The following is a 25,002-nucleotide window of genomic DNA, read 5'->3' as shown; positions in this document are numbered from 1 at the left end:
ATTTTTATTTCAGCTGTTAACTGTCTACTGCTGAACATAAGCCTTCCCCATAAGGGGAGTTTTGCTAGTAGTTGCCACGCTTAGCAGGCGGGTTGACAACCGCAATAAGGCTTTTAGAGATGTAATGCTGTCCATCCCTCGACCTCCCTTAGTCGCCTCGTACGACACCCACGGGCCATGTTACCACTTTTCTGTCTGTGGTAACTTTGAATTTCTTTTTGATGATGTATCTTGATGTTATTTTGTCATATATCATGTCCAAGTCTTTTTCGAATTCCAGTTTTGTTTAATTTGTAAGTGGCATAGATCTGTTCCATAATTCAAGATACTATAATAAATAGATTAAAGACTTTACGCGTTTTTGTAGACAATTTAGAATTTTAGAAAATAATATGTAGTTTATGTTATTCGCTGATAGTAGCTTTCTATAGGTGAAAGGATTTTAAATATTATTTGAATAGATAGTTCTCAAGTTTATCCAATACAAAACAAATATTAGATTAATACAAAAACACGTTTATTTATTTTTTATATATAGATATATAAAGTACTTGTATATACGTGTAATTATGTTATATACATTTTTAGAAAAGGATTAAATGAAAAACATTTATATCAATATTTTTATATAATTTTAATGTAATAACAACCGGATTAGCTTACTATTTTAGTACAGAAAGCTAGACTAGATTTTTATGTAAGTTACAGCAGCAATTACGTTTATTTACACTGTACTTAATGTACCTTTCCACTTATACATTATATTGTTGCCTAGGTACAATTGATATCACATGTTTAAAAATCCAAAATAAAACCCATACCCAACTTTAAACAAGTCCTGAATTGCCCGGAATGAAAATTGAACATACTGTATACACACACATTCACGCAAAGCAAGCAAAGTGCATATCAATATAGAAATGGTCTGGCAGTAATCTAGCTGTAAAGATAATTTACAACAATTTGCCATTACATTTGAGTACAAGAATTTATATTATTATCTAGTAGATTTTTAAATGTATAATTATATTATACACATACATACATGTAGCACTTGGCATGCAACACATAGGCTATTTTGTACCTTTTTATATCAATTTCTCCAGTCATTCAGTTAATATTTGTTACCAAGAAATGATTCTATAATTAAAAACAATATGTAGTGTAATTACATTCGTGACTCTAAAGAATCATAATAGGCTAACTCTTCATCGGTGATCGAAGGACGGAATGTTTCCACTCCTTCCGTCAGCTCTGGGACACCAATGATCACTGAATCTGTACTTAGCTCACTCTCTTTTATTAATCCTAGAAAAAGCAAATATATATTATTTAGAAACATGAAAGTTTCAAAAAATGATTTAATACTAGGTAACCAAGAACAATTAAGTTGTGGTGAGGGGGGGGGATTACAGGATGTGAGAGGCTTATTAAATCTGCTGAATTTAATAGGTCTTTCACACAGACGACGTATATTAATGAATTAGCAATAGGTTAATAGAATTAATAGGATGTGCCACAATATTTTTAATACTCTAAGGTTCCAGCATAGAATAAACCCCACTTTCATTGCCATGTTTATGTCTATAGGCGACGGTTACCACTTTCCATGAATCTAATGGACCGTCAGCTTCTAAATTGTATGAAAAAATCCTAAAAATGAATTTAAAAAAGTGTAAATCAAAAGACAGTTTAAAAGTGTTTAATAAAGCAAGACAGTTACCATTGTGCAGGTCTCGCAAGAGAGCGCGTACAGCGGCGGCGCGTGCGGTGGAGACGACACGCAGCAAGTCTGCGCCCGAGCACCGCTCCGGTAGGGCTGCTGCCACGCTCGCCAGCTGCACATCCGGCCGTACGTTGTGGCTGCGTCAAGTGCCATCGACATTAGTTACTTAAACTTGATTATTAAATAAAGTCTGATAATGTTTTTAAATAACTTCAAAAAAGAGGTGGTTTCCAATTCCCAAAAAAAAACATGTTTCGTTTTTTGGGTGTACGATTCAGTGATCTCATTTTATAGAATAGTGCAAAAGTGAGAAATTAAGTTCTTAGCTTTTATATATGTGTTTGTGCATAATTTCAACTTGAGTTTAAAGTTTAAATAACTGTCGACAATAACTATTTTTTTTTTAAATTTAAGCTTACAAGAACTTGTGAAATAAACTTTTACGAAATAGCGCTAGATAGCTAATGATAAATTAGATGATTAGATATGTAGAGGGTTAAAAACAGTTTATTTCTAATTATAAGAAGTAAAATATACAACTTCATATAATAGTGAAAAATTCCATATTTAAAAATATTTTTAATGAGTTTGTATTGGGGACTCCTAAATTATAAATAGGTTGAGAAAAGTTTGAGATGATATTGTTATAACAAACAATAAACTAATATAAAACGTTTATTTGTATATTTATTGTAATATTTCTTAAATTATAAATGAATATTTTATTGCAATTTATACGTATTAATGAAAATACCTTCTGCAAAGTGCTTTTAATACGGAAGTTTTTTCACCAATGCCACTGTAAGGTGCCACATATACGAGTTTATCGAGCCGGCCCGGTCGCAGCAGTGACTGTTCTAACAGGTCGGGCCTATTCGTAGCGCCCATTATAAACACCAAACTAGAACTATCGGCATCTGAAAATAATAATTTTATGTTGTTACCACTTTTTAATCTAACGACAGACACACTGTACAATCATACAAGGTATATTCTATTGTATTAAATAAAGTAGACAAAGGTTGATTGCTTGGATACCTGTGTCCCATTCGTGTTTCTACCGTGAAGCAGTTGTGTTTGCATGGCTATGTTTCGGTTTGAAGGGTGGGATATGGCGTGAATTTACAGTGTACAGAGGAATAACATTTGAGCTCTCAGTAATGGAAACGCATGGGGATATCATGGGCGAAACAGTATACTCTGTTATGTCCATGGTACTGCTCATGTTTATAGGCGACAGTTATCACTTTCCATTAGGTGGACCGTCAGCTTGTTTGCCATTCTAAGTTGTATAAAAAAAAAGATAAATGCCTCTACCCCACTTATTTGTCACAAAACAGATTATTAATTTTTATATGCTATGAATTGGTTTTTTGCTTGGTAAAATTACTGACCCAATTTTTTTATGTTACAAACAGCAATGTGAGAGAGAAGTTTCGTCGTCGTATGTATTATTAGGTGGTGGTGACCACGTAACACCTGGCAGATGGGGGGAAAGGGATTGTTAGTAATGGAGACTGAGAATCCCATTGCTAGCAATATACCCAATCAGGTCGACCTCCACGCGGTTCCCCCTGGAAACTATCATGGTTAATTCCTGATGAATTCATCATGATGGGCTAACTGGCCTGTTTTCATTCTCATCTATCACCCTTCACTGGTGCTCCGCCAGTGTACCCCGCTAGCGCAGGCGGGGTTACCATACCATTTTCTATCATCAAAAAGAAAAAAAAACACTTAGCAGATGAGGTGGAGGGATTGTTAGTAATGCGGACTACCAGTCCCATTGCTAGCAATATACCCCGTCAGGTCGACCTTCACGTGGTACCCCCTGGAAACCATTGTGCTGAATTTCAGGTATATTTATCACAATGGGCTAACTGACCTGCTCTTTCATTTTCACTTATCATCCCTGGCAGATGATTAATTTAAATCTTTGTCTTAATCATCAAAACTTAAAGTGGTTAAAAATCATTAGTCGATTGTTGTTGCGGTTGATGACTGTAATACTCAACATGTCCACTTTCTGCCAAGCATATTGAAAGTGAGAGGGGTGAACCTACCACCGTCACTAAGATTTTTTGGTTTATTATCTGTATTTTCAAATCACCAATCTAAGGGTACCTGCTGACTATCTACTTTTCGGTGCCGGTTAGATTCATAAGTCGGGGCACTATACAACCGGACCGCGATACTCTCAAGATGTTTGAATTGTTTGCTGAAAGTTACCTTCTCCACTGGCGACGCCGTCGATCTCGGCGAGTAGCTGACTGACGACGCGGTCGCTGGCCCCTCCCGAGTCGCCAGCGGCGCCGCGCCGCGGTGCCAGCGCGTCTAACTCGTCCAAGAAGACTATGCACGGTGACGATGCGCGCGCTGATTCGAACACTGCAAGTGAAGTCATAAAAAATTGGTAGTTGAGAATCAAAAAGCTAATTGATTTCAATAATTATATTAGCTAGCTAGGTGTATTGTGAAGATTTAATATCGAGTTTTCCATTAAGAATGTATTTAATTATTCTTGACTATATTAAAAAAATTAAAGTTAATAAGGCGCATTTAATGTTGTAAAAATATTCTATTAAAAGAGAATTTATTGATTTAATCATACCTTTTCTAACATTTTCTTCTGATTGTCCAATGTACATGTTCAATAATTCTGGACCTTTAACGCTTAGAAAACTAACATTCAGTTCTGTGCTGACTGCTTTGGCTACTAATGTTTTGCCACATCCGGGAGGTCCGTACAGTAATATGCCTAAAATTTGTACAAATTATAAATATTTTTTGTTTATTACAAATGTAAAAGTAAGTTTGCATATTTAATGACAATTTAATTGCAAATAAATGTTTATTGCATCATATGAAATTGTTGTCAGTTATTGTTCAATTAGTTCATGAGAGCAACTGATCCATAGTAATGAATTTGTTTGGAATTATTTATAGTGGTTTTTAGGAGAGAATCATGCAGAGTGAGAGAAAGAGAGGCCATTAGATCTCATTACTAATAATCCATTTCCTTAAAGGAACAATAGAGCTCAGTTGGATTGTTACACTAAGCATCGTTTAATTGGCATTTTTTTCGTCGTTGCGTAATTATCGTGGCTATTTGCGAGTCATATGCTGCATGCCACGGACTGATATACAATGCTGTGAAAAGTGTGGTCATGGTCTTTGAGAGCAGAGGCAAAAACTCAATAGGCTTTCCAGATATTAAACTGAAGGGTATAGCGTTGAAGAGGGTGTATAAATTTAAATATTTAGGACATCAATTGGCCTCGGATCTCAAAGATGATGATGACATTGAACGGGAGCGGAGGGCGCTGGCGGTGAGGGCGAATATGATAGCACGCAGGTTTGCGCGGTGCTCTAGACAAGTTAAAATTACGTTATTTAGATCACATTGCACATCTTTCTATGCATGCAACCTGTGGGCTGTATATACTCAAAAATCCTACAGCGACCTCCGTATCCAATATAATAACGCGTTCAGGGTGTTGATGGGGCTGCCGCGATTCTGCAGCGCGTCAGGGATGTTCGCTGAGCATCGTGTAGATTGTTTTTATGCCACGATGCGAAAAAGGTGTGCATCCCTGGTGCGCAGAGTACGTGCCAGCACCAACAGCATCCTGAGTATGATAGCAAGCAGGCTGGACTGTGTGTACGTTAATCACTGCTGCGCAATTTCCAATGGAATTGTGCAGCGGTGATTATCTGTATACTACTTAATATATTGTATGTGTGTATGTGTGTGTATGTGTATTGTGTATGTAAATTTACTAACATTAGTTTTTAAGAATATTGTTACTAATAAATATTTAATGGACCAAAAAGTCTGAAATAAAAATTATTATTATTATTTTTTAAATTTCACTAAAATTCTCATCTCCCCTCTTAAGGAGAGGAGATGGCAACTAACCCCCGGCAGAAGCACAGTCGGCCGGGGTTCAGGGCCCCAGGGAGAGAAACCGGCGTACAATGCGGGCAGAATCTAAGAGCACCGCTTTCTGCATCTTTCCCGGAAGTGAACCGCCTCTGAATCCCAACCGTCTGAGATGTTGTTCGAGACTGGTTGGGATAAGACCGTTCACCGACATAACGATTGGGATGATTTCGGTAGATGTCACCCCCCACATTTCGGTCACCTCGTGAGCCAGGTCGAGATATTTTCTCTTCTTCTCGGTTTCGGCTTTCACGAGGTTCTCGTCATGCGGTATGGTGACATCCACCAAAAACACCCTCGAGAGTGCCCGATCCATCACCACGATATCAGGTTTGTTCGCAAGAACGGTCCTGTCCGTGATGATGGATCGGTCCCAGTAGAGCCTTACGCTGTCGCTTTCGAAGACCGGCTGGGGCTCATACTTATAGTACGGCAACCTCTCATTCGCGAGGCCGTACTTCAGAGCTAGCTCTTGATGGAGTATTTTGGCTACCTGGTTGTGTCTGTGCAAGTACTCAGTGTTGGCAAGAGCTGAACAACCCGAAAGCACATGTCTGAGTGACTCTCCGGGATGGCGACATGCTCGACAGATGTCCTCAGTGCCATCCTTCAGAATGTGCTTTCGGTAATTGTTCGTCTTAACCACCTGATCCTGTATTGCACAGACAAAACCCTCGGTCTCTCCGAAGAGATCACCGAACTGTAGCCAGTGCACGGAGGTCTTCGTGTTTACGTACGGCCCGTGAAGGGCTTTGAAGAACCTTCCGTGCAACTCCTTCTCTTTCCATACGGCCTCCCGCTGAGAGGTACCCAAAACTTCGGGTTTTCGCCAGTCCTCTTTAGCCAGAGAAAGAGGGGTGAATCCTTTGTCACATTCTATGACCTCTCTATGCAAACCCTCGTCTCTTTTCTCCAGAAAATATGTCCTGAGGCTGTCAATCTCGCGGTTGTGCATGGTCTTAACGCTTAACAAGCCTCGACCACCAGCTTTCCGCGGGATATACAGCCTCATGACTGACGATTTCGGGTGATGCATTCTATGGAGGGTCATAGTTGTGCGGACTTTCCGATCCAGGGCTTCGAGTTCGGTTTGAGACCATCTGAGCACGCCAAAAGTGTAAAGGAGTACGGGTATGACCCAGCCGTTATAAGCTCGGATTTTATTGGCGCCCGACAAAGAACTTTTCAGTACTCTTGTAAGGCGCGCAAAAAATTCCTCGCGGACTGACTGTTTCATATCCGTCTCCTTCACACCGATGTTTTGTGACATGCCCATATACCGGTATGTTTCAGCCTCGGAGAGGGTTTTAATATTAGAGGGATCTGTGGCGATCCCTTCAGTTTGAGTGACCCGTCCCCTCTGCACATGGAGGACCGCGCACTTGTCTATTCCGAGCGCCATCCTAATAGAGCTGCTATAATCGTTTACGATATTTAGCAGCTCCGTCAGGCGTTCGATGCTCGGAGCTAGCAGTTTCAAGTCATCCATGTACAGAAGGTGAGACACTCGTGTACCTCCTCTCCGATACTGAAATCCAGTCCCCGAATTCTCCAGTAAAGTACTGAGTGGATTCAGGGACAGGCAAAACCAAAGTGGACTCAAACAATCGCCCTGGAATATTCCTCTCTTTATCTCTATCCGGTCAGCGGTATCCGTCAATCGCTCGCACTGGATAGTCAGGATCGTCGTCCACTGCCTCATGCATGCCTCCAAGAACACTCGAACTGTACCGTCGATCTTGTACAGCTCGAGTATCCTCCGGAGCCATGAATGGGGCACGGAATCGAACGCCTTTTTATAATCTATCCAGGCGGCGGAGAAATTCCGACGGTTCCGCTTGACCACGTGGCCAGCGACAGCATCAATGAGGAGCAGCTCCTTCGATCCGCGGCTACCGCCCCTGCATCCGTTCTGAGCGCTAGATATGATCTTATTCTCGTACACATGACGAGAGATCTTAGCGCTCAGAACGGATGTTAACGTCTTATATATTGTCGTAAGACAAGTAATGGGGCGATATTTAGATGGATCCGCGGTATCGTCCGTCTTAGGAGCTAAATGAGTGATCCCGGTTGTAAGGAAGTTCGGGAGCGTCCTGTTTTCGAGGGCACAGTAGAGGGCAGTAGTGCTGCAATCCGTCGATCCCCGGACTTTTCCAGTTCGGAGCCCGACGAATCGCGGCAACCACGTCTTCCTCCGTAATGGCAATGGCGTTCATCGGCGTTATTCGAGCACATGCTTCCTCAACATCGTGCATCCATGCGCCCTCCTCATGTTCCACAGGTTCAGACCACAGCTGTCTCCAGAAGGCGACGAAATTGGCTGTTTCGGGTCTTTGTCCTGTGGGCTGTAGTTTTGGGCGCTCCAAGTTCCTATAAAACTTCCGTTGATCACTCATAAAGAGGCGATTCTGTTGATACCTCTCAACCCTCTCAGAGTACCGTCGGAGTCGCTTCCCCCATGCAGCGATCTTCTGCTTCAGTTCATCTATGCGCTCCGTAAGTTTGTGCCCGAAGTCCGGCTGGAACAGACGTACACCTGTCCCAGCAAAGGCCTCTTTTACGGAGCGCATAATTCTCGGGCGTGTGTTGCCCTCCCTGAAGCAGAGCAGTCTACCAATGAGGACTCTGGCCTGGGCGATCCGTCGTTCAATCCTTCTTTTCCAGGCTGCTTTCATATTATCCCTTTGGATATTACGTCCAGCCCGGGGCATTTTTGCGCCGGTATATCGGCATACTGCCAACGCAGCGCCAAACAGGATTGAACTCGTCTCTCCCAGGTCACCGCTGCCCTCAAGGTACTGAGGCAGCAGTCCATTTGTGGCCTCAATGGCATCCCGCGTCGCCACATTTGGATATATCCGGGGAAGCTTCGGTCTCTCTTCGAGGGGAGTTCTTCGGATCTCTAGAATTATTGTTATTATTATTATTATTATATGATATACATCTGATAGATTTGGTGTTTATAGAAATACAGTGATAAGTATTTTACCTGATCTTTTAAGAGTTGAATTCTTGAATAAATGTGGATACTTGATAGGAAACTCTATTGTCTTCAAAAGTTCCCTCTTCAGTTTCTCTAGACCTCCTATATCTTCCCAATAAACCTTTGGAATTTTAGGTGCATCCAAGTGTTGACTTTGTAGATTTCTTATAGATTCTAATAATACAAATCATAAGGAGCAATTAATATTAATCGCCATGTGGTCTCGGCATAGAATGGACCACACCTCTCTTTCCCGTGGGAATGGTAAGAGGCGACTAAGGGAAATAAATGCTCAAGGGATGAGCAGCAGTGTCTTTCTTAAACATTACCAAAACCTAACTGTGGTTTCCAACCTGTCCCTTTTATGAGGGAGGCTTACATTCAGCAATGGATAGTTAATGGCTGATATTATAAATTAATATTAAATTTATGATGGTAAATTTCTCCTATTGGGGTAGGCAGAGGTATATATTCTTTTATATTATATATCACTATTATTGTATCACCAAACGTCAGTTAACTTACATGTTTTAATCTTGTATTATATAACATTATACTATGCAATATTTTGTAAAACATATTATACCTAATGCTGAATCAAAATCCTCTTCTTGAACAAGGTGCAAATCAGGGTCTGGTGGTAATTGATTGTAAATATTATGTTGTTTTAAATAAGATTCCCTCAAGGCAAAGTGTACTAATGTATCAATATCACCATAACGGAATGTTTCTGTTTTAGCTGCAACCCTTTGCAAGACATCTAATGAATTTTTATTTAAAGAAACTTTTGAATCTTCAATATTTAATAAGCTTTGTTTATTTGATTTGTGTTCTTCCCCATTGATATTCAGTTGCATAACAGATGTAAACCACTGCAACATTTCATACCTCTGTTGTGCATTTAGTCGTGGTATATTGAATATTTCAAGGAATATCCTTAATATGTTTGGTTTTAGATCTGTTCTCTCAGTAACAGCTATAAATATGATAGGGTGTTTTGTATAATTTAAATACAAGTCATTAAGTATATTCATAAAATATTCTATAATTCGACAGTCTTCATTGTTCTCAGGGTCTACTGCAAATACCTATAATAAAATTGTTTAGAATAGTGTCAAGTTATTTAATAAAATAATAAAACAAATGAATAATAATGATAATACAACAATAAGAGATCTTAAAACGATATGTAAAGACTTCCTTAGAGTCAACAAGGAATCAATTGACTCTAGTGTTGAAGGCATTCAATGCCTTGGTATTATGCATACAATCAGACAAACTATAGTCTTGTTTGCCACCTCAGTAGCAACATAGGGAGACTTTGTATTGCTCATGTCTATAGGCGACGGTTACCACTTTCCATCAGGTGGGCTGACAGCTTGTTTGCCATTCTAAGTTGTATAAAAAACTATATGTAAATTTAACCTCAAAATTGTCCAATAGAATTATGGCAGGAGCTGCAGCTTTTCCTTTTTGTATTGTTGAGTTTATTTTACTTTCTGTCTGCTTAGCTGTGGAGCTTTGAAGTACATTGCAGTCTATCTGTAGACAGTTCAAGCCTAAATAAAAATAATATATCATTACATTAAATATTGTCTTTACAATGTAGTATAATAATTACAATTCATAATTTTATAACTTACCATTGTATTTTGCTAGTGTTTTAACAAGTAAATGTCTTCCTGAACCGATGGATCCAGTTAGTAGTAGCATGGGGATTATGGGACTTGTCATAACAGATGATAAATCATCTGTAATAAAAAAGTCATAATTTCAGATTCAGACAATAATAAAGTAGAAAAATATTAAATATAAATAGGAATTATCTTAATAATAAAAACATATAGAAAATGCAGTTCTGAAGAGCTGCAAAGATTCATATATAAGGGTTTTAGAAATACCCCATGATGACTACTGTTCTGAAGGTACAGAGCAGCAGTTAAATTTATAATAAGATTTACATATTTTAGTTTTTAAAAGTAAACAAAATACTTAATATATATATATATATATATATATATAACTAATTCATAGATATGTAACTACATATATTAATTTTTCAACATGTATTATATTAGTTAATAAATTCAATAAGAGATATTAATAATTATAATTAGTAATATCTCTTTTAATATTAAAAATACTTTACTCATTTCTCCAGACAGGAAGGGACTGATGGCTTCTTGAATTTGTTCAAATTTTTCTCTCAAACCAGTAGGACACAATTTCAGTATTTGTACATTTTCCTCAGATTTTGAAAGCCTGAAATACTCATCTTTTGGTTTTATTGAGTGAATATTTTCACCTAAAGTTAACTGAGTTACACCTTTTATTATAAAAAATGATTGTATTACATTATTTTGGACACTGAGCTCAGTTTTTACAGTATTGGAATCATCACCATTCACTTTCCTACATTTGAAATAAAGTTTGCCATTTGATTCCACCAAGTCTAAATATTTATGATGATATGCAGCAGTAATTTTAGGTGTTAGTTCTATGTTAAATATGTCATTTACACTTATTAACTTTGGTACTTCAAAGTGATTGTTTAAAACCTCCTTTATAAAGTCATTTGCTAAATCAAACTCATTAACAATAAGACTAACTTCAGCTGTTGCTGCTATCTTAGGTGAACTTTCAAGAGTAGGCACTGGATGAAAGGTAACTTCAATATTATTACAATTTCCTAAATTATATGTTGATGCAATATTTTGATATTCATTCTCTGCTATAAGAGCAACATTTTCTTCTACAAATTTTGAACCAACAACAGGTACTATTCTAATATTTTCTAAGTTATCTTTTATGTTGGCTGTCCATAGTTTATTGTGCATGTCAGGAGTTAAAAAATTAAGGTTAAATTTGTACTTCTCCTTGGAGCTTTTTTGTTTGTTGCTATGTTCGTTTTTACAATCAGAACTTAATTTCAATGCAAGCCACAATGCTCCATTATCTATATAAAATAGATTTTCACTGCAAAACTGAATATATTGTTCTTTTGAAATAATAAGGCATTTATGCATAAGATGTAGACTGTTTTCAAGACGGTCTTTTATTAGAATTCTTTGAATATACGTAGGAACAGTTTTGAGTATAAACTTATCCATGACGTCTTTCATTATTTTTTTATGGTAATGAATTCTGTACTTTATTGCAAGAAAGACTAGAAAAGTGGAACTGTTGAACTTTGGATAGGCTAGTTTTAAAATAAATTTTATCACCCATAGTTTTGCAGTACTTTGTTCATTCATAGTAAATTATAAATTTTAAAACAGCTTTTAAACTTTCTTAACAATAAATACATATATTACGTAGTATTGAAAAAGTAAGTTATTGAATTCAATCAAATTTTGAATCGGTAGCTAATAAATTTGGTTATATGATATTGACAATAACGTCACATACAAATTGTCAATGTCAACAAAATATTACTTTTTTTTTTATTTGGCAATGAGGTAGTGTTGCCTTATATGATACTTAGCAAAGACGGGAAACAGAACGGAGAATAAATACGATGGGATTGTTCATAAAGATGGAAGAATGAAAATTTTACCAATAAAACCGCTAGATAAATACACAATATACATTAAATAAGAGGTAGTAAACTACTAAATATATTATTACAGTCACTAAATAACCAAAAAAATATTTAAATTAATCCAAAATAAAAGCCGCATCCGCCAAGTTTAACGTTTCTGTCTTTACGAAATGTTATTTTCTTTTGTGTTTTCTTTTTTTTATTTTTCCTCAATGGCAATCAGTCGCTGTTTTTGCGACCATTTTTGTCAGCGTGTAAGAGGACATTACAAACTGGACATTAATCGAATTAAATTAATTTTATTTATTTTTTATATCTCATTTAAAAAAATCTATTCGGAAATTATTATTTTTCTACCTCATAGCCATTTTATTTAATTTATAAGCGCGTCACTTAAATAAAGTTGTTTTATTTGTTTCATGTGTAGGTGGATCCGAAACGTTACTTGTGATTGATCTAGAGATCAAAATCTTTGATCCCGCAAACCATAGACTAAGGATCTGATTGCGCAGCAAATATTGTAAATTATTGCTAATAAATAAATTATGGTATTACATAGCACTATTGCTTGCTAGTGATTAAATTGTTTAAATGCACTATTCTTCGACAAACAGCGACATTTGCGATCTTTACATAATACTAAGTAAACTATTCTATTACAGGCCCTCTAGACAAGTGGCAAACAAATTCGTCAATGTCGACATCGCTAGCGAGTCCGTAAGTTGGATTAGTCATCTAGCGTTGCTTTCTCATTCTATCTCACGGACTCGCTAGCAATGTCGATTCCATCGACGAATTCGTTAGCCATTTGTTTACAGGCTCAGCATAGATTAAAGAAGTCCTAATTCTACATATTACCTGCAGCTATTATAATATATTCAGGATATTTATTACACTATATATTATCTTTTTATCTTGAATTTATGACTATTATAAACGGAATTTAAAATTGAAACTGACATCAACACTAGTACACATTGATATAGGAACTTATCTATCTGGTTCTACTTACCTTTTACTTTCAGTTAGGTAATGTAAACATCCCTTGATCATGTATTTGACATGGGCCTCTTTTAACAATATACGGATGCTTCTGATGGCTTTTATGCCTGTTGTGATATTTTATCTGATATGGTTGGTTAATACTTCTGAAGGAATACGTAGTGAAGAAGGAACGCTATTAGATCTTGTTTGTTGGCCAGACGGTAATGCTATACCCGTAATTATAGCATGTGGATCTATTATTGCTGTCGTAATAGAGGCATGTATTTACTTGATGTTATTTATATAGATACTTAAATGTAATAAGGGGAAAAGGATTGTCAGTAATGGAGTCTAACAGCTCTATTGCTGAAAATATACCCTATCAGGTCAACCTCCACGAGGTTCTTTTTGGAAACCATTGTGGTTAGTTCTTGTGAAATTTGTCATGATGGGTTAACTGGTCTGCTTTCATCATCACCCTACCACAACAAAAGTTTTACAGTCTACAGATAACTAAACATACGTTCGTGTTCATGGCACTTGCCACGAACGGTGATTATTTAATCACCGCAACTCGAGAAAGCTTGCAATATCACTTAGGACTTGATGATACTAATTTTATTATCATATTAGCCGGAACACAGCCTGCACACAAGATACATAGTGACAGAATTATTATATGAGATAATGATTCAAAGGTATACATAGAAATAACTTTGTAACAATACAAAGTCTACTGCTGATCTGGTAAAATCTAAAATTTTTTTTACAACACGGGGCAAACGAGCATGCGGCTCACCTGATGGTAAGTGACTAAATTGTGTTATTGTTATAAACTATTGTATTATTATTTTTCTTTTATAATTAAAGCTTTACGGATTGTACCAATTGTTTAGAGCTGGATTATCCAAGAAGGAATTCAACGTTACCAACGGCCTTTATTATTACATATGGGCACTGATTGTAATGATAATTATATTTCTCGCAATTATGTTTTATTCAGGACTTCAGTCAACTATTATCAGAGGTATTTTAAAATTTTCATTTCCTAGTGTATCTGTCACAATAATAATATACATATATGTAATTAGTGCCGCCATCACGTTACGAAATCTTGTATTATGAGAAACGAATATCTGGGGGCACAACCCAGTACACCTAAAACCTATTCAATTAAGGATACGAAGTTTCTTAAATTGGTGCGACCGAGAGTTGAATCTGGGACTAACTGCGCCACGGAAATTTTTATTATCGACCTTAAGTCAACTAGCATCACTTCATCATTTGCTATCGTTTTCTATATGTAAAATAAGCCATTTTGTTAGAAAGTTTTAGCGTTATCCCGTTCCCAGTAAATGTGTATCTAACAATCTCGTGTAGTCATAGTTGGCTATACTTATGTAAGGTTTTCATATAAAGAAACATAATTTGTGCATTGGCGTACAGGGTGGCCCATAAGTCCTTAGTAATGAAAAAAATTAATTAAATACACAATAAATAAAAAATTAATTACACTATGAATAATATTTTTATTTGTAAATATAGCTAGAAAAACGGGAATTATTTTTTGTAAATAACGTCGTCCAAATGTAATCCGTTACAGTCACGGCACTCTTGCAAACGCCTTCTGAAATTGTCGATGACTGCGCGGCAATGCTTGCCATTTCTCTGCGGATGTTTTCTTTTAGGTCATTAATTGACCGCGGGTTAGAGTCGTACACTTTAGCCTTAAGGTAGCTCCACAAAAAAAATCCATTGGAGTCAGATCCGGGCTACGTGGTGGCCAGGAAATGTCTCCTCTCTTAGAGATAACTTTGTTTGGAAAAAGTTGACGGATAACGGGCATAGCAGTGTTAGAGGTGTGGGAAGTTGCTCCATCCTGTTGAAACCATGTTCGGGCATTAAAGCCTGGAAAGTTTTGCAATTTTTGTGTGAAAAACTCCTCGATCATGGCCACATATCGCTCCGAAGTAACAGTAACAGCACGCCCTCTGCCGTCCTCAAAAAAGTAAGGCCCTATGATGCCATGGGCTGACATAGCGGCCCAAACTGTAACTTTAGGGCTATGTAAGGGCTTCTGGTGCTTAAGTTTTGGATTAATCGGGCTCCAATAGTGGCAATTTTGTTTACTAACATGTCCGTTAATGTGGAAGTGTGCCTCATCAGAGAACATTATGTTATTGAACGAAGTAAACCGATTAAACATTTCATTAGCATAATTCACTCTCTGAATAGCATCAGTTTCTTTTAATTCTTGCACCAACTGAATTTTGTAAGGGTGCATAAGTAAATCTTTCTTCAAAATCCGTTGTAACGATGTCCTGGATACGTTTAATGCACTGGAACGCTTACGAGTTGACTGTGTAGGATTTTCACAAATAGATTGTGCCACTGTGTCGATGTTTTGTTCCGTACGTGATGTCCTTGGGCGACCCAACCGCGGTTTATCTAACGTCGAACCGGTCTCCTCGAACTTAGCAACCCAATTCTTAATCGTTTGGAGAGCTGGGGTGTCATTAAAGTTGTGTAAACCTTTGTGTTCTCGAAATTTACGCCTCGCAACGGTTGCCGAATTGTTGTTTTGATAAAACTCGCACACACAAAACGCACGGTCCACTCCGGTGAAACGCTCCATCGCGACTAAATTCCCAGAAACCGAAGTTACTGCCCCCGCTTCCCCTGCACCGCTCATGCGCGCCGTTTTCGTTTAATTCAAATTTTACTTTTCTAAGGACTTTTGGGCCACCCTGTATAATACTACTGATACTACACACGTCCTAGAATTATGTAGTGCCCACCATAGGTCCAATAATATCTTCATTATTAGGACCATTTTTAAAGGAGCAGGCTCCTCTGAAAAATAATCTTAAATACGTCAAGGCATATAAGCAAAATGTACCTACATTATGCGTAATTAAAAATTATGTTAGGAAATATGGTGTCCCGCCAGAATTCTGAATTTCGAGTAACGGAAATCTGACCAAGAAACCTTGATTTTGAGGTAAACTTGTGAATGTGATTTCTTATTTGTAGGTAATTTATTTACTCTATATCTATATATTATAGGCAAATCGACATTGTTAAAAATCATTATTTATCATGTTATTATAAACACGTACATAAAAACCACGGTTGCTTATTAATGGGGAATAGGTACAGAATAATTGAAACACCAAAAGAGAACTTTGTATGAATCGTCTATGTGGGTACCTCTGTTCCACCCATATTTCTGTCGTGAAGTAACTGTATTTTGCAAACCAAATAAAAACACAAACAAAAAGAAAAAAAAGACGAAGGAATGGAATACACAGTGAAATTATAGGGTATGCGTGTTACCAGTTTTCAAGAAATGGCAATATCCTTATGTAAGAATGTATTCTGTGACGTCATTGAGTCATAAATCTGGCATTCTTTATAGTATGTTATAAAGGGTTTTACAAGATATAATTCGATAGCACCATTGGTCGTATATTCTGTGAAGTCTATGGTGTTGTTCATATACTTATTAAAAAAAGAAGTCCATAAACGGGAGAGTTATGCGTATGCGTACTAAGTAGGTACTACATTTCTAATAAGTACGCATTTCACTTGCTCACTTCTCTTACTAATAACTTTCAATAGATATTAATTTGTATGAATATAACGTCTAGCCAAAATAAAAGGAGGTATAACCAAGGCGATGCTACGGTATGCCAGTCACTTGCCGTCCAAGGTGGCTATAGATCGGTTACAGACAAGGTTTCACTGCTGCGGCCGTGTCAACTTCCAGGAGTGGTTTTATATACCCTGGTACACGACTGGAGAGATTGTTGATGCGAATACTTTGTAAGTAAATAATAATTTATGAACTTTACGTCTTTACATACTAGACATAAATTTTGGTACAAGTATATTTTTTTATTGTTCATTAAAATAGAACTATGCTATCGATATCACTGGCGGGGCAGCAGTGAGGGATGTTAGGTGAGAATAAAGTTAGATCAGTTAATTTATCGTGACGAATTCTACAAGAATTAATCACGATAGTTTTAAGGGTGACGCGTGGAGGTCGACCTGATAGACCAGCTATTGCTAGCAATGGGACTATTGTACCCCATTACTAACAATCCCTTGCCCCCTTCATAGTGGCATTTGCAGTATTACATCTCCATGTTTTGATAAAGCGTCATGATATCGTTTAAGAGACTCAGGTTTGCTGGTAGAAATGTTTTCTTTAATTTGTCAATTTTTAATGTATAATAAAGAATAAGGAAATGACAAACCACTGAAATAGAAAAAAAAAATCTATACAGAGTCTAGACCAGCTAGTGCGGTTAGTAAGTAGGTCTGTTAAGGGAGAAATCCAATGGATAATATTGTATAAAACTTACGACTGTGGAAACTTGCCTAGAGCCACAATGATGAATTTTGTGCAAACTTCTAGTGAAACATAATAAATGCTCTTGTTAGTCATAATTATTGGTAATATCTATTCATTGCAGTAGATCGAGTCCCAAGTTTGTTGCTGATAACGTGCCTTACAGTTGCTGTTCAATGGATGTTTTATGGCCGTGCATACATCACAGGGTTACCCAAGTTGGGACTATTTATAAGTATAATCCTTCTGTACGTTTATTTGCAACAGTTTTTACATATACTTGTGTACATAGTTGTATATCAACACAGAAACTAATCTCTAGTGTGAATGAGCATTTTTTACATAATCTGCGCATTTGTTGATTGTATATATCTAAAATGTTCAAAAACAATTTTAATAAAGATAATTTTTCGATTTATTTTTTAACATTTTATCAATTCACGTATCTGTATTCTATGCAGGTTTTTTTTGATCGGTGAAAATAGTATGGTAACCCCGCCTGCGCTAACGGGATACGCTGGCGGTGCACCAGTGAAGGGTGATAGATGAGAATGAAAACAGGCCAGTTAGCCCATCATGATGAATTCAACAGGAATTAACCATGATAGTTTCCAGGGAGAACGGCGAGGAGGGTCGACCTGGTTGGGTATATTGCTAGCAATGGGATTCTCAGTCTCCATTACTAACAATCTCTTTCCCCCCCCATTCTATGCAGGTATACATACATATCTGTCACGCCTGTCTCCCATTAGGGTAGGCAGAAACAATGGAACGCCAAATGCTTCGATTCAAACAAACCTCTTTCGCTTCTTCCATATTCATCAATCTTGTCATACACGCTCGCCGGTTACGGGTACTTTTAATTAGGCCCTTCTTCAGCACGTCGCCTATTTGGTCGACATACGTCCGTCTAGGGCGGCCCGTACCGACATCTCCATTCATTCTTGTCTATGCAGGTATAGTGGTAGCAAAAGCAAGAATACATCAAGTCTAATCCGTTGTCAGAATTTCAAAGTCTACCCATTAAAATATACTTATTTTGATGGGTATATAGGTATTAGTAGGTATGCATTAAACTAGTAATGATCTTGGTATATATTATTATATTATTTCACTACTTGCGTTGTAATTCGGACCAAAAGGTTGTGTCACTCGCAAGTGCATAGTTGTGAGCATTACATTTAAAATAACATAAAATTACCCTTAAATTTTTTTAAGTGTACCAAACTTGTAAATAAAAAGAATATAGTGCAATAAATGTACAAAATGGATACATGGCTCATGACAGAAAAATAAGGGAATCATTATTTTTACAGAAACAACTAACAATATGGAAGGCAGGTTGTGAAGAAAAACTAATAAGCGAAATGATGTCGGTATCATGGCGATTCAATGCCGTTATGGCTTTAATAATAATTGCTATGGTAATTTATTTGCATTTCTAAGTAATCGCCTTTATAATTGAAATCTGATATGTCCCACGCCCCTTTGTCCTATGGGTCTCGTAAGAGGAGACTAAGGGAATTAGTCGTAATAGTTGAGGGATGGGCTGCAGCGCGGTCCCTATTAAAACATGACCAAAACCTAGTTGCGGTTACCAATCCGTCTGCCAAGCGTGGCAAAACCCCCCAGGGGGCGGCAAATGTCCAGCGGTGGACAGTTAACGGTATATCAGCCGTTAATAATAATAAATGAAAATATTGGTACAGACCAACGGTACGGATTGATGTATAACTATGTATAACAATAGTGTCGAACAATTATAGTAATTAACAAACCTTCGAGCTAGGGCATTTTGTATATGAGAAACTTGATGATCACCTGAGAATGTAACCTAGAACATCTCAAGAAAATTCAGACAATAATTGTTTGGATGGAAAATCGAACACAAGCAAGCAAGCAAATTTGAGCTTATGCTGTTATGTACAAAGAAATTGCGTACCTACCCTCTTCACTTTGTGTTTTATTGTAATTGATGTAATTTTTTTATGTATTTAATGAATTGCATCCGTGAATTTTTCTACTAACATTTTTTAATATTATTATTATTTCATCCGTTAACTGTCCACTGCTGGACATAAGCCTTCTTCACAAGGAGAATTTTGCCAGTAGTTGCCACGCTTAGCAGACGGGTTGGTAAACGCAGTTAGGCTTCTACTAACATTTAATCTACATTAATTATTAGCAACGAATAGAAAGTTGATAAAATATTAATTCTAGTAAGGTGTCTATAATCATACTAGTAGGTATAGGTACTCTGCGGCGTGATGATACGGTGTTTACAATAAATTTATATACTTAATAAATTAATAATGCTATTTAACCCCTACAGATACTTCAAGTTATCGCAGTACGCTATCTTCATACTGCATATCGGAGTGGCTTGGACGTTGATAACAAGATAATATGCAATGCCTATTTACTGCGCTCTCAAACCGATTCAGAGTCACAGCCAAATAGCTTTATAAATAAAAAGAAAGTGTTCAGAAAGAAGAAGCTAAAACAAGCACGCACTCTGCAATGGGTGACTGCTACATATGGACCACGGAGGAAGAAGTACATGACCTCGTCCGCTTCGGATATCAACAGTTCCGATGAGTTGTTGAAACCTATATATGAATGAATAAATTATATTTTACGTAAATAATTTAATAATACGTACATACATTCACATTTGCCACGTCTCTCTCCTATTAGGGTAGACAGACACAATGGAATGCCAAATGCGTCGATTCAAAGAAAACTCTTTTTCTTGTTCCATATACATCAATCTTTTCATACACTAATTAATTTAATAATAAATATGTTTTATTGTAATAAGATAAAATAATATAATATGGGATGCAAAAGTTAATATGTTGTAAAGATATATCAAAATCAGTATGGATTTGAATATTGTGGTAACGTAACGAGAATAAAGGTAAATTGAGAACCTGCTCCTTTTCGAAGTCGTTTCAAAACTTACGTCAAATAAATATGTAACTGAAATATAGATATATCAAATAATTTATAAGTGAAACAAAGTTATAATTAAATAGGAATATTATTACACTTATTGAAGCACCTGTTGTATAATACAATGTAAATTATCTACAACTATTAACATACAAAGTAACAATGGATCAGATAATAAGAAATAAATATTTAAATAGCGTTTCTTATTATACATAAAAATCATAAGTTATTAATGCAAACCAATGCAAAACTTTCTAATAATATAATAGTGAGTCTAAGGATAAATGTACAATTGAAAATGCCATATTTGGTGTATTGTTAATACTTGAATGGAGATACTTATATTTCATACAGGTAAAGGTAAGTTTGAAATGCATACTTTTTTTAAATAAGATATAATCAGAACTAAATTAATACATAAAATATTGAGTGGGCTAATTATATTGGGAAATTATAAAAATCTATTTATCATCCATGAATTTATGTATTTTTTCTGGTTCAGACAGTTCTTTCAAGCGATGAAGGTTATTCCACCATAGTTTGAGTCTATGTCGACGAATCATATTGAACCATGGAGTAATTGGGCCCTCTAAAGTTGGTATAAATCTGTAAAATGAAAACATATATATTTGAAATTTATTAAAAATATATCTTGACATATATAATTAGTAAATATATACACCAATAAAAGAATCTTTTCTGTATGACCATTCTTTAGTTTGTGAGAAAAATCTTGTTGATAACAAGTTGCAAAAATAGAATCAAACTATTATACATATTAATACTTACGCATTGAATTCATTCTTGGGTATGAAACAATATTCGGAAATTTCATCAGGATTGGGTTTAATTTTCACATCATTCTGGAAGAACAACACATAGTCGATTTCGTGTTCGCCCCAGACACCATCACCAGGGTCGTGGTAGTGGATACGAGTTAAGAATGTGAACAAATCTGGATCCATCTAAAAATGTTATAATAATAAAAGTAAATAAATGAGTAGCCATTATATATATTACATCAGGTATTTAGTTTCTAACTATCTAAACAAAGTTTTTTTTTTTTTTTATTTTTATACAACTTTGAATGGCAAACAAGCTGACAGCCCACCTGATGGAAAGTGGTAACCGTTGCCTATAGACATGAGCAGTACATTTGTACTGTATACTGAGCTGTGGATACTAAACAATAATATCCATTTATTTCAGGCATTAACTGACTTATATATTGTACCAAATATCAAAATATAGAATCTGCATTGGTAAGTTCTATGGGTAAATTTAGTGCAGCCCTTTTTGTACTACAGAGAGGACATTTTAATCTTGGTTTTTGACAGAGAAAAAGTATTATGAGGAGCTGTCATTTGTCTGCTCATGTAGATATTATCTTCAAACTAAGAATATTTTGTTATCTTGCAATAATTTGATCACACCAGTGTATACTATTTGACATGGTTATTTAGAATTTGGCATTTTTTTTTATTATTTTGTATCTCATTTTTGGAATATAATATTATGTTAATGTGAAGGAGAGAATGTATGTGAGTATGTTACAAATTGTTGATTGGACCAGTTTAATATTTATATTACAAATATAATTACCTGCTCTAAAGGTATACCCAATTCATGATTGAGTTTCCGGCGCGCAGCTGTGATTATGTCTTCTGGTTTGTTATCAATGTATAATGGATGACTGCAGCACGCATTTGAATAGTAATCTGGATATGTTACCTAAACAGGTAAAAGATGATCTATATATAGTTTTAAGCTAACATATTTTCAACTGGGGATTATAGCTTGTTTCACTATTGCATTTCCTTTTGTTGTTTTAGGTTTAAGTTGCTAGGTACTACATTTTATAATAATACATTAATATTTATATAAAAAACAGATATTTTTAACTTAATGATCACATAGATAAAATGTAAAAAAAAAAATTACCTTTTGACTTGATCTTCTTTGCAGCAGCATATCTCCTCTTTTGTTGAAAAGAAAAACACTAAATGCTCTGTGGAGCAATACACTGCCATCTGGGGCTACTCTATGACAGTCTCTCTTACTAGCAGTACCAATGAAATTGTCCTTTTCATCTACTAGAAGGCACATGTCTTTATCTAAGTATTCCGCCTAAAATATAAATAATAATAATGTTTTTTTATTAAAAAAATAACCATAATAAAATGTAAAAGTTAGAAAAGATGTTTGAATGTTTCTTATTTAATCATGCCCAAACAACAAAATGGATTTGGATGAAATTTGATACACAGATCATATTATTGATCAACATAAAGGATATCCATGTTGCCGTATGATTCTGGCATAGATTAGGTCACCTCTTTCTTTCCTGTGGGTGTTGTATGAGGCAACTAAGGAAACTTAATGGTAGAGGGATGGGCAGCAGTGTCTTTTAAAACATCACCAAAGCCTAATTGCAGTTGCCAAGCTGACTGACAACTACTGGTAATAAAAGAGTGGTAATTATGTTCAGCAGTGGACAGTTTATGACTGACTTAATGATAATGTCTGTATTTTGTTTGTACTGCTAAAGTCACTAATAATACCTATTAAAGTATGTATATATGTATTTTTTTTTACCACTCTTTATCAGGCCCACCTGATGGAAAGTGGTAACTGTTGCCTATAGACATATAATGTATAAAGTAAGTTCTTTAAATATGTTGCTAGTAATACTTGGAAAGTAGTAAAACAGGAGTAACAAAGATGCTCATGAGATATCCTTTGGCTATTTTAGAATTTAGACAATAGCAAAACCCTACTTAATGTTAACTGAATTCAGAAAATATGTAAATTGTTTCAAACTAATTATTGCTTTTTAGGACTAATAATATGGTGAATTTAAAAATAACCTATGTATAACATAGGTCTATGTAATTATAAAAGTTGTGTTTGTTATTAGGCATGAAACAAAAACCAACTTACCTGAATTGGATCAACTCCATCTTTGTCTTTCTCCTCAGCTTGAGGTTTCACAGGTTCTGTAGCTAAATATCTCGTTTCCATACTTATTGTGCTCCACAGAGACCTTGTAAGTCTCCGTGCCAACATCTGAAATAAAAATATTGGGTAAAATTTTAATACACCTTTATAAAAGTTGCATATGTATTCTCAGATGTCTTTGTAATCCTCGTTTGCATCCTGGGATGGGTACTAGACAATTCTGGGATAGGCACGATGCATCCTCCTATGCAAATAACTCGGAATGCTAGCTTACATCTTTAATAAATACGTTAAAATCTGGAACTTGGATGTTGTTCTTTTTACTTATAATAATTGAAAGTACAACGTAAATGATTAATGTGAAATTTATTGTCAGGACAGACGCAATCAGGAAGAGGAATGTAACAAAAAAGTCAAATTCTGCTCACCTTTGCAAATAAAAAAATTAAATTACAAAATTAATTAGTCGTCATATGAATAACGTGACATGAACAGATTTAATGCTTTTCTTTTCAGTTTGTTGCAATAAGTTGTCAAGAGCTGTCACGGCTGTCACTGTCAATCTGTCTAGTGAAATCTTTGAATGTATTAAGAAAGACAGGCAAATGAACAAAGCCATAGGTTTATTTTCAGTAGAAAGTTTGTATTTCCATGTTTTAACAAGGCAAAGTTGCCATTTACTGTCGCTATCTTTACCAAAATCTTTACATTGCCATTAGATGTTCAGTCTGTTAGGCATTCTATTTTCTTTTTGACTCAAAAAAAGAGAAGGTTCTCGATTCGGTTTTTCAATTTGGCGTTTTACAGTAACTTTAACTTTTTCTAGTAATTTTAAAGATTCTTTTTTCCGTACATGTACTTATTTGCTGTCATAATTGATAAGGATAGAAGTACTTACTAATAATAATAATTATATGTAGTTATGTATACGCTTAAGTTTCTCTAGTTCTTTTTGTTTGAAAATTGTCACAATATTATATACTTACCCGCTGACATTGATGCTCCTTTTCACTTTAGGTTTGTTGAAAGAGAACTCTTAGAGTTAAGGTTGCCTTTAGATATTTACTTACCTGTGTCAGATTTTTTATGTATTATTAGTTTGTACAATAAAGTATAAAATAAATAAGGCATATTATTCTATTTGGGGTGGGGAAGGACAGGTTTTATCTTGGTCACGAAGAAGAAGCCGCAGGTACACACTAGCATTCTATAGAAATACGTATAATATAGATAGCTAATATGAACACGACAGGTTCAAAGTAACAGACATCCATCTATTTAAACAACTTATAAACTTTCGCTGTATAATATTAATAGGATTTTTTTATGGATGATAATGTAGCGGTAATCCCGCTTGAAGGGTCGGACTGAGCCGGAAGGGCTCAGGTGGCTGAGCACAAGCTCGGTGTCCGAGACTAGATGATGGTAGTTACACTAGTTGGTAGCGGCACTGCAAGCCCTGCAAGCTAGGCCCGTAAGTGGGCTTATGCAAGCTAGGGCCCGGCTGGTAAATGCCACTTCGACTATATGGCCAGTCCGACTCTGCCCGTTT

General features: G+C 36.0%; 3 protein-coding genes across 5 annotated transcripts in view; 1 reads left to right on the top strand and 2 right to left on the bottom strand.

Annotated features, from left to right (window-relative positions):
* Positions 1–609: 609 nt before the first annotated feature.
* On the bottom strand, positions 610–12,044 carry LOC113519832 (peroxisomal biogenesis factor 6). Its single transcript, XM_052900556.1, has 10 exons — positions 10,805–12,044; positions 10,299–10,406; positions 10,081–10,214; positions 9,242–9,743; positions 8,662–8,829; positions 4,338–4,484; positions 3,956–4,114; positions 2,481–2,643; positions 1,724–1,863; positions 610–1,308 (listed from the first exon to the last, which is right to left on the bottom strand). Exons 1-10 carry the CDS (start codon positions 11,907–11,909, stop codon positions 1,169–1,171), a joined length of 2,766 nt encoding a protein of 921 aa, XP_052756516.1. The 5' UTR covers positions 11,910–12,044; the 3' UTR covers positions 610–1,168.
* Positions 12,045–13,242: 1,198 nt separating this feature from the next.
* LOC113519833 (RDS/peripherin-like protein xRDS35) lies at positions 13,243–20,407 on the top strand. Its single transcript, XM_052900499.1, has 6 exons — positions 13,243–13,457; positions 14,051–14,207; positions 16,831–17,005; positions 17,665–17,785; positions 18,854–18,961; positions 19,870–20,407. The coding sequence occupies exons 1-6, from the start codon at positions 13,248–13,250 to the stop codon at positions 20,158–20,160; spliced, it is 1,062 nt and encodes a 353-aa protein (XP_052756459.1). The 5' UTR covers positions 13,243–13,247; the 3' UTR covers positions 20,161–20,407.
* Positions 20,408–20,533: 126 nt separating this feature from the next.
* Positions 20,534–25,002, bottom strand: part of LOC113519679 (isopentenyl-diphosphate Delta-isomerase 1) — an 8,929-nt gene continuing 4,460 nt past the window's right edge. Inside the window, exons 2-7 of one of the 3 annotated variants that reach the window (XM_052900497.1) lie at positions 24,437–24,520; positions 23,433–23,558; positions 22,434–22,619; positions 22,095–22,223; positions 21,282–21,457; positions 20,534–21,098 (exon numbers count right to left, since the gene is read on the bottom strand). In XM_052900497.1, coding sequence (XP_052756457.1) covers positions 20,954–21,098; positions 21,282–21,457; positions 22,095–22,223; positions 22,434–22,619; positions 23,433–23,558 — 762 coding nt within the window. In that variant the 5' untranslated portion in view covers positions 24,437–24,520 and the 3' untranslated portion in view covers positions 20,534–20,953. Of the gene's footprint in view, positions 21,099–21,281; positions 21,458–22,094; positions 22,224–22,433; positions 22,620–23,432; positions 23,559–23,878; positions 24,030–24,436; positions 24,521–25,002 lie in introns of those variants that run through there. The other 2 variants (XM_026904842.3, XM_026904843.3) reach the window with 2 other exon arrangements.

The sequence above is a fragment of the Galleria mellonella genome, unplaced genomic scaffold, assembly GCF_026898425.1.
Source record: "Galleria mellonella isolate WM207_F2 unplaced genomic scaffold, CSIRO_AGI_GalMel_v1 utg65, whole genome shotgun sequence".
NCBI lineage: Eukaryota > Metazoa > Arthropoda > Insecta > Lepidoptera > Pyralidae > Galleria > Galleria mellonella.
Note: the sequence above shows the minus strand (reverse complement) of the source record. Positions and strands in the feature narration are given on the sequence as shown.